This window comes from Mesoplodon densirostris, chromosome 9, assembly GCF_025265405.1.
Source record: "Mesoplodon densirostris isolate mMesDen1 chromosome 9, mMesDen1 primary haplotype, whole genome shotgun sequence".
NCBI lineage: Eukaryota > Metazoa > Chordata > Mammalia > Artiodactyla > Ziphiidae > Mesoplodon > Mesoplodon densirostris.
Genome location: NC_082669.1, coordinates 90,607,919 through 90,617,444, shown reverse-complemented (window position 1 = coordinate 90,617,444; position 9,526 = coordinate 90,607,919). Strand labels below are relative to the sequence as shown.

Genomic DNA, 9,526 nt, shown 5'->3' with positions numbered 1-9,526 from the left:
TTTCATAGTTTTAGCTCTTACATTTAGGTTCTTTTTTAGTTTTGGTATATGGTGCAAGGTAGGTCCAATATCATTCTTTTGCTTGTGGATATTCATAGACCTTTTCAACTGTACTGAGTTGTCTTTCTTTGCATTTGGTCTGTAAACTCCATGAGGGCAGAGACCAAGGTGGTCTTACTAAATTTTTAATGAATGGATGAATTAGGCAACCAAAATATCAAGTTTCTTTCCTTTTGTCAGAAATTATATCAACTGTGTACAGTAACACTGTTTTCATTGTGATATTGGTAGTTAAAATCTTTTGACAATAACAATTCAGAAACAAACCAATATACAGGATGATAGGGACTGTACAACTTAACAGCCTTTGGAGCAAAACATTTGGATTCAAATCCTGATTTTCATTTAAGAAATGTGTAACCTTGGGCAGATTAATTACCTATTTCTTATTTGTTAAAATGGGGATTTAATTTTATAATTGTTAAAAGGATTAAATAAAACCTCATAACTACAGTGCTTTACACATTGCAAGCATTCATCAAATGGTGGCAGTTAATTAATTAATTAATTAATTTTGGGCTGCATTTGGTCTTTGTTGCTGCACGTGGGCTTTCTCTAGTTGCGGTGAGCGGGAGCTACTCTTTGTTGCATTGCACGGGCTTCTCATTGTGGTGGCTTCTCTTGTTGCAGAGCACAGGCTCTAGGCGTGTGGGCTTCAGTACTTGTGGCTTGCAGGCTCAGTAGTTGTGGCACATGGGCTTAGTTGCTCGGCAGCACATGGGATCTTCCCGGACCAGGGATGGAACCCGTGTCCCCTGCATTGGCAGGCAGATTCTTAACCACTGTGCCCCTAGGGAAGTCCCAGTAGTCGTTACTTATTAGTGCAAAGGAGAAGCAGCAACGTTTGGAAATTTTCTCTATAGTACAGATACCAAGATTTATATTTTCTTTTGTGAATTGTGAATTGTGATACCATCGATGTTTGATTCGGGAAGAAAGGCATACACAAAAACACAATTCAGTGTGTTTGTGCAAATACTCTGGAGTCAGAGCGTCCTGGGCAACAGAATGAAATACCTTTTTGGGTGTCAGAATTTAGTGGAAAGGGAATTCTAGGCATTTTGTATTTATTTCCATGACATATTTTTCAGGTTTGTACAATAGTTATTTGATTACGTGTCTGTCTCCTCCATTAGGGTCTGCATACAAATCTTGTCTTAAATCATCTTTGAATTTGCAGTACAGTGGACACTCCACAGATGGTTGAATTGATGCGCCTTGTCCACGGGGGTCCAAAAGGACTCTATGTAGAGGAATGGAGAAGTCGGAAGGAGGAGGAAAGACCTCGAATCCATTGCCAAGGAGAGGAGAGCTGCACAGGTGTGGGAACCACGAGGGTCCTAGAGCTTCAGTCCGACGCAAGGAAGTAGAGAACCACTTCTTTCCTTCTCACTTCCGGGAGGGGGCGGCGAGACAAGAGGAGGCATGCGGGGAAGGAGGCAGTTTACGCCGCACCAGGCGGAAGTGTGCCAAAGGTTTTGGTGCTGTCGCTTCCGGTCCGGGTAAAGGCCGCTGAGGTATGCTGCATGGTCTGTGTCGGGGTGGGACAGCTTTCTGAGGGCAAGTCAGCGGGTCAAGAGGCGAGCACCGGCGTGTAGACTCAGAAGTCTAGAGTCTAGTGGTAAGATCGGAAAAACAACCAGGAACTTGAATACGATCTAACCTCTGTTTCCGAGGGGGTAACTTCAACGGGGAACCCCTCTGCCCTGGTAACGGCCAAAGAGGAGATGGCGCCAGTCAGGGAGCGGCCGTGGCCGACAAAGTGAGGAAGCGCGAAGGCGGAGCAGCTGGAGAAGCCTCGGGAGAAAACACCAGAGCGATCGCTGCCGCCACCACCGCTACCACCATGGAAGGGGCAAAGCCGACATTGCAGCTCGTGTACCAGGCAGTGCAGGCGCTGTATCACGACCCAGATCCCAGCGGAAAGGAGCGCGCTTCGTTTTGGCTTGGGGAGCTGCAGCGTTCGGTGAGGGGCCGAGAGAGGCCATTCTGCGCCGCGGGGCAAGGGCTGGGTGGGACCTCGGCTGGAGCCGGCGCCCGGCCGTTGGCCTCCTGAGGTCCTCCTTGGGGAGAAGCTGCTGCCGCGGGGTGGGGCTGCGAAACTATATGTACGCGGCTTTTCGGAAACTAGTTGCAGCTGGCCGGTCGCGAAGTGGCCCTTTCCCCACCCCGTAGAATCTGGCTTGTAGGTCCTGTACTTCTCGCTCGTGGCTTCGATCTGGTCCTCTAAGTTTCACCCTTGCTACTATTTGTTTCTTAGGCCTTGCGTTTCCGTTTTGTCTTTCTTCAACCAAATCCAATCCCAGTCTTTTCTGTCTTCCACTTAAGGATGTTTTATCCATCTCTCTTCGGTGTCCAGGTGTTACTCCGGCAATTCCTTCCCACTCATAGCCTTACATCTCACTGTTTCTTGCTGCTTTTCACTCTAGTTTGAGTACATTATTCTCGAAACTTCTCAGGTTTCTAGATCCTTGTACACGTGAGTTTTCCCCGTGTTTTGGAGTGCAACATAACGTAAAGAAAAAAAATCAAACCTCGTTTCAGAAAATCTTTGCAGTTCTCATTTTGCTGCATATTGGTTTTCTAACCTTCTCTTTGCCCTGATTTTTAGCTTCTTTATAAGATACGGGTATCGTAGCTGCCTTGATTATTACAGATAATTGTGTCAGCATCCAATGAGGGGGTTAATTGCAGCCTATTATACTTATTGTGTTTCTGTGTTCTTTGAATCTCGTGTATTATGCTTCCTCCTCTAATTTTCCTACTTGCCCTTGCAGTGCTTTAATTCAGTGTGATTATGTGTACTTGGTGATATTGCTGACTTTACCTTTCTTATTTTTGCATTTTATACGCCTAAGTAAGTATGTTTTAAAATTTGCTCCCTCCCCTTCCATTTCTTTTTTTAAACTCATAACTAGTACTTAAAGATGCTCTGCCCTTTTGAATCAGCTCCTAGGCTGTGAGTGCATAATAAGCATTTAAAAAATTGCAAGTTTGAATATTACACTTAAAAAAAAACATCGGGAACCCAAGTCCTGGGTGACCTCATGGGAAGCGAAGGGAATAAGACTTACTGTAGGCTACAGAAGAAAATCATTCATATGTGGTCTATCTTAGTGTTTAGTTAGTTTTTGTGATCTGGGGAGCCACACGTCCCTGATCTTAAAGTTTTCAAAGTAAAAATAGGAGAAATGCTACACCATACCGAAAGTCACCCTTTCCTACTAAACCTGCTTATTGCTGTATGTATTTTAAATCAGTATTTTAGTGCTTACCATGTCCCAGCAACTGCTAGGTGTTGGTATATGGAAATGAACCAGACACAAAAAATCTTTGCTTGGCACAGGATATTTGTGATGTTTAAACGAGTTAATACCTACAAAGAGCTTAACAAAGTTCTTGGAACGTAGAACTCAAAATATGTTAATAATTGTTATTTAAATATTAGTCACTTAGTTTCCACTAATCTCTGTTACAGCCTTACATCATCACCATCATCATCATCACTATTTACAATCAGGTCCCAACAGGAACAGATGGCACACTTGAAATAGACTAATTTGAGGAGTGTTTGTTTTATAAAGGTACTGTTTATAAAGATGTGGATATAATGGGATACCACAAAAGATAGTGTAGTACCTGTAGCCAAACTGTTAGCAGCCCTAAGCCAGAAGAGGTAAGAGAGAGAGTGGTTACTTCTTGGACTCTCAGGAGAAGTATGGAGTTGGCTGCCTTGAGAGGAATTGTAGTTTTCAGTTGAAGGGACATAGCCAGCATGAGGTGATTCTGCAGGGAGGAAGCTGGAAGAATAAATACCTACACCTTATTCTCCTAACTTCCACCTGGGATTTCCCAATGGGGAAACCTAACCCTAAGCTAGGGGACTCAGGAACCTGTTGATCTGTTCCATAGAGGTCAGCATACTGGGGCAGAAAACATGGTAGAGAAGAGTGGAAAAGTGGACCTGGAAAATAGCACAGTCACACATCATTTTTAGGCAACTTGCAGCATCTGGATTGACAATTCAGCTAACACTTTGGCTTCTTAATTCCTTTACTTTTTTCTAAGCCACCTGGTCACACAGTCACATCTTGGATCGTGTCATTGCTAAAAAGTCACCAACCCACCCTAAATCACTAACTCATCCACTGAGCTCTGATCACACAACCAACTGAAATTCTTGTAGTTTGCTGGCTCAGGAATCTCAAGTAATGTCATGTAATAGTTTTTACTTTTTTGAAATCTTACATAATTTTAATTTTATCAAAATGAAAAACGTTTAAATTTATTGTTAATTTAGTAATAAAAGTTATTATTGTTAAAATTTTATAAAGATTTAAGCCAAACTTTAAAAACTTTCTAAAGTTATAAAATGGGAATAGTTTTACAAGATTTAGGAAGAAAAAAGAGCAGTTTCATAGTTTCTCCTATGAAAAATGAGGATTTAGGCTTCCTCCGCTTCCTCACACCCCATCATTCATAGGTATACCTATGGTATGCCACATTTTTGGTTAACATAGGTATACCACATTTCTGGTTAAATCATTACACATTGTGAATCATGAAGTGTGTATACCCTGATCATTTCTTTTTTGTGCAACCTTTTTTTTGGTGGTAATCATTACCTTTTTCTTTTTTTCACGTTTGCCTTCTTTTCTCTATATGTACAGTAATTCATCCCAAGCTCTCTGTTAGCAGGTGTAAATATCCTCTTAGTATGTTCACACTGGTAATCTGTTTCCTTTTTTGGTGGAAGGAAACCTCTCCTGAGAGCCTTCTGTCTCCCTGCTCCAATCTGGCCTGGTTGTTCTCCAGGTCTCTTGCATAATTATTATCCTGGGATCTCACTGTCCTAGGGAATTCCTTTTTCTTTCTTGTATTGGATGTGCTGAATCCTGGCTCCCACGATCTTTTCTTGAATTACTCCCTCATTTGACAGATAATTGAGAGGGGAACCTTCATTTCTTCTCTCTCATTGTTGGTCATTTTTCTTGGACCACTTTTACCCTGAGCGTTCTGTAGTCTTCTGCCTGGAGGTTATGAACTAGGCTGCCAGTGGCAGGTAGGAGAATGAACTGGAGGAGGAATCTAAACGCTAAGTATGTAGACTTTAGTTTATATAATCTGTTTTCAGTATGATACTCCTGTCCTTAGGTGAGTCTGTTGTCCAAGAGTCCAGAGTCCCTCTGCTTCAGTCTCTGCAAAGCAAACCTTGAGTTTTCTGTGATGGTGGGAGGATAGTATAGTAGCCTGTCCCCTCAGAGTCAGGGAGCAAATCTAGGAAACTAAACTGCTTACACAGATTTTGAAGCCATTCCTTTGTTTTTTCTTCTGTCTGTGCATCTGTCTTCAGGTGTATCTCAGTACTTCTAATTCTTGAGCCTTACTGGGATTTTGCAAATGAATTAGTTTGTCTCTTGGCTTCCCCCATTCTTATCCCTTCCCCCTCCCTGCTGCCAGACAAATTTCAGCTTTCTCAGACCTTCTCTGAGAGTTAACACTTACCCAGCGGCTTTCTCCTTTTCACAGTTTTGTTAATATCATTCGTGTTTCCATTTTCTGTCCTTGTGAGTTCCCTCATCCTTGGGGGAAAAAAATCTTTTTACTCTGATTTTGGAGGGTATTTGAGGGTAAACAGATGTTTCAATCAGTTAAATTGTGTTAAACAGAAGTCTTAGTTCTTGAATTTCATCAAAACCGTATTCCATTGACTGGCCCTTTTTCTTTGTTAGGTCTTGTCTTTTTCCAGGGACTGTCGCTCTCCTCCCTTTCTTCAATATACCACCAGCCCTTCACCTCTGATGTGGTAGAACTTGAGCGTGTGGATCCAACTGCTTCTCCTGTCCGATTTCAGTGCTCTGCATCTCATTATCTGAATTCTCAGGAACCTTGATCTTTTGGTTATCCTGTGTCTCACTGGTATCCTAAAACTCCCTCTTTACTGGATCCTTCCCATCAGCATTCACACAGCTGTAGTATCTCCCAGAATAAGCAAATGGTTTTTTTGTGGGGAGGGGATGCAGCCTTTGTCTGGTTTTACGATTTTTTAATTTTTTTCTTACCTTTGGACTTTTACTATTACTTTTTCCCAATCCTGTCTTCAAATGAAGAAACTAGCCCATCTTTTCAAAGCCTAGCTTAAATTCTTTCTCCTTAAAGTCTTAACAGATTCTCTTCCGCTGAAAGTCATTTCTGCCCCTGCCCCAACACTGAAAGCACTTTAATTGCATTTATCATTTTTTTAACCTTTTTGAAAATTTGTTTTGTCTCCCCCAATAGACGGTAGGATCCTTTCAGATGTTTATATAATCTGATACCCATAGTTGAAGGAATAAACCATGATTATTAAGAAATGATGAAGATGTCTGAGAATTTCTTTTTTTTTTTGAACATCTTATTGGAGTATAATTGCTTTACAAGGGTGTGTTAGTTTCTACTTTATAACAAAGTGAATCAGCTATACATATAGATATATCCCCATATCTCCCCCCTCTTACGTCTCCCTCCCACCCTCCTTATCCCACCCCTCTAGGTGGACACAAAGCACCGAGCTGATCTCCTTGTGCTATGCAGCTGCTTCCCACTAGCTATCTATTTTACCTTTGGTAGTATATATGAGTCCATGCCACTCTTTCACTTCATCCCAGCTTACCCTTCCCCCTCCCCATGTCCTCAAGTCCATTCACTACGTCTGCGTCTTTATTCCTGTCCTGACCCTAGGTTCTTCAGAACATTTTTTTCAGATTCCATATATATGTGTTAGCATACGGTATTTGTTTTTCTCTTTCTGACTTACTTCACTCTGTATGACTGACTCTGGGTCCATCCACCTCACTACAAATAACTCAATTTCATTTCTTTTTATGGCTGAGTAATATTCCATTGTATATATGTGCCACATCTTCTTTATCCATTCATCTGTCGACGGACACTTAGGTTGCTTCCACGTCCTGGCTATTGTAAATAGAGCTGCAATGAACATTGTGGTACATGACTCTTTTTGAATTATGGTTTTCTCAGGGTATATGCTCAGTATTGGGATTGCTGGGTCTTATGGTAGTTCTACTTTTAGTTTTTTTTTTTGTTTTTTTTTTGCGGTATGCGGGCCTCTCACTGCTGTGGCCTCCCCCGTTGCGGAGCACAGGCTCCGGACGCGCAGGCTCCGGACGCGCAGGCTCAGCGGCCATGGCTCACGGGCCCAGCCGCTCCGCGGCATATGGGATCCTCCCAGACCGGGGCACGAACCCGTATCCCCTGCATCGGCAGGCGGACTCTCAACCACTTGTGCCACCAGGGAGGCCCTACTTTTAGTTTTTTAAGGAACCTCCATACTGTTCTCCATAGTGGCTGTATCAGTTTACATTCCCACCAACAGTGCAAGAGGGTTCCCTTTTCTCCACACCGTCTCCAGCATTTATTGTTTGTAGATTTTTTGATGATGGCCATTCTGACTGGTGTGAGGTGATACCTCATTGTAGTTTTGATTTGCATTTCTCTAATGATTAGTGATGTTGAGCATTCTTTCATGTGTTTTTTTTTGTCAGTCTGTAGACACACAGTTTCTTAAAAATGTTCCTGAATGCATAGCTGCTTGTAGCACCTCCAAAGGGGCAGTTGGATGACTCAGATTTGTCTTTTTCTATGAGTTTCATTTATTTTTGCTGCTTCTCTCTAACACATCCATGGATGATTGAAAATAAACAATATTATTCAGCCTCCTATGATGCTCTGTTTTCAGTCTTTCCAATCTTTTTTAAAAAGCAGTCTTTATGAGATAAGTTTTTATTACCCTCCTTTTATGCTTTGGACAACTTGAGTACAGAAAAGGAGAGGAACTTTGTAACACAATAAGCCTTTCTTGAAGTGGTCACTAAGTGACATTTTAAACCAAAAATCGGTTTTAGAGTAGTCACAAGACATGCAGTGTAGTAGCATAGTGTTTTAATTTTCAATTTGAAATTGGTAAAGAATTCCCTGGTGGTCCAGTGGTTAGGACTCTGTGCTTTCACTGCAGAGGGCCCCGGGTTCAGTCCCTGGTTGGGAAATTAAGATCCCACAAGCCGCACACCGTGGCTGGGGGAAAAAAAAATCTTTAGTTGAAAACAGAACATGTAGTAACTAAAATTATGCCATATAAAGTAGCATCCAGGGAGTTTCCCTGGTGACGCAGTGGTTGAGAGTCCGCCTGCCGATGCAGGGGACACGGGTTCGTGCCCCGGTCCGGGAAGATCCCACATGCCGCAGAGCGGCTGGGCTCGTGAGCCATGGCCCGTGAGCCTGCGCATCCAGAGCCTGTGCTCCACAACGGGAGAGGCCAAAACAGTGAGAGGCCCACGTACCGCAAAAAAAAATAAATAAATAAAAAATAAAGTAGCATCCAAAACTGTACAGTCCCTAAGAAAATTAACAAAAAAATGAAATTGGTAAGGCACAGAATTTGCCTGGTTTGTTTCAAACCCACTTTGAATAATATAGGTTTTGAAAAACTATTATCCTTACTTCCCTCTTCCCCATACTTATTAATCTTAGAATCTTTTAGTATAGTTATAATGATCCTGGTGACAATAGATTTGGTATAACGGTATAATTTGGACATGGTTCAGCCCATGCTATGAGTTAGCATCTTTTCTCTTTCTCTGGTATTTGTATAAAACAGCCATTTTCTGAAGAATCTACATTCATTAAACTTTTTTTCCACCAAAATTCTTGGAAACAGCCTACAGCCATGGTTTTGTTTTATGGGATAGGCAGATATCACTGATGTCTTCCAAGTGTTTTAAAAGAAAAAATTATTTTGAGACAGATCTTAAAGGAAGCCTATTTAACAGTGGACTACTCTGAATACTTAGTAGTTTTCTTTGTCCACCTCTAGTAACCAAAATTAGTAGACAATGCAGAAACCAATGGAAGGGAAGACCATCTCTTTATAGGGCTAATTAATTGTGCTACTCATTTGTTCTAAGTTTGTAATTTAAATTATAAGAAGGGGACTACTTTCACAGAGACCATCTGTGGGTTAGAGGTTATCTCAAAAGTTGCGTAGTTCAGTCTGTACACTGAAAAGGAAAGATGAAAAGAAAAAACAAGTATAAATCAGCTGGAATCGATGGCATTGTAGTGTTTGGTTTATGACATATCCTTGAGAATTTTCTTATTCTAAATATCTCGGGAAGGTCGTGGGTCATGGAGTATCAGCTTCAGACTTCTTTCCTAGTAATTTTTCTCTTTGGAGTTTCTTGATTCTTGAGCCTAGTTCTAAAACCTAGAGTCTTTGTTTTTGCTCTAGTAATGCAGTCATTGATTTGATTTACCTGAAAATCTAGACATCTTCTAATGTTTCTGCTCTCATCCTCCAGTCAAGTGACTCTTAAAACATAAACATGTGGGCCTCCCTGGTGGCGCAGTGGTTGAGAGTCCGCCTGCCGATGCAGAGGACACGGGTTCATGCCCCGGTCCGGGAAGATCC

At 41.8% G+C, this 9,526-nt stretch overlaps 1 protein-coding gene across 1 annotated transcript in view; it reads left to right on the top strand.

Annotated features, from left to right (window-relative positions):
• The first annotated feature begins 1,538 nt into the window (after positions 1-1,538).
• The window catches only part of TNPO3 (transportin 3), a 95,126-nt gene continuing 87,138 nt past the window's right edge, over positions 1,539-9,526 (top strand). Inside the window, exon 1 of the mRNA XM_060108770.1 lies at positions 1,539-2,026. Coding sequence (XP_059964753.1) covers positions 1,907-2,026 — 120 coding nt within the window. The 5' untranslated portion in view covers positions 1,539-1,906. The remainder of the gene's footprint in view (positions 2,027-9,526) is intronic.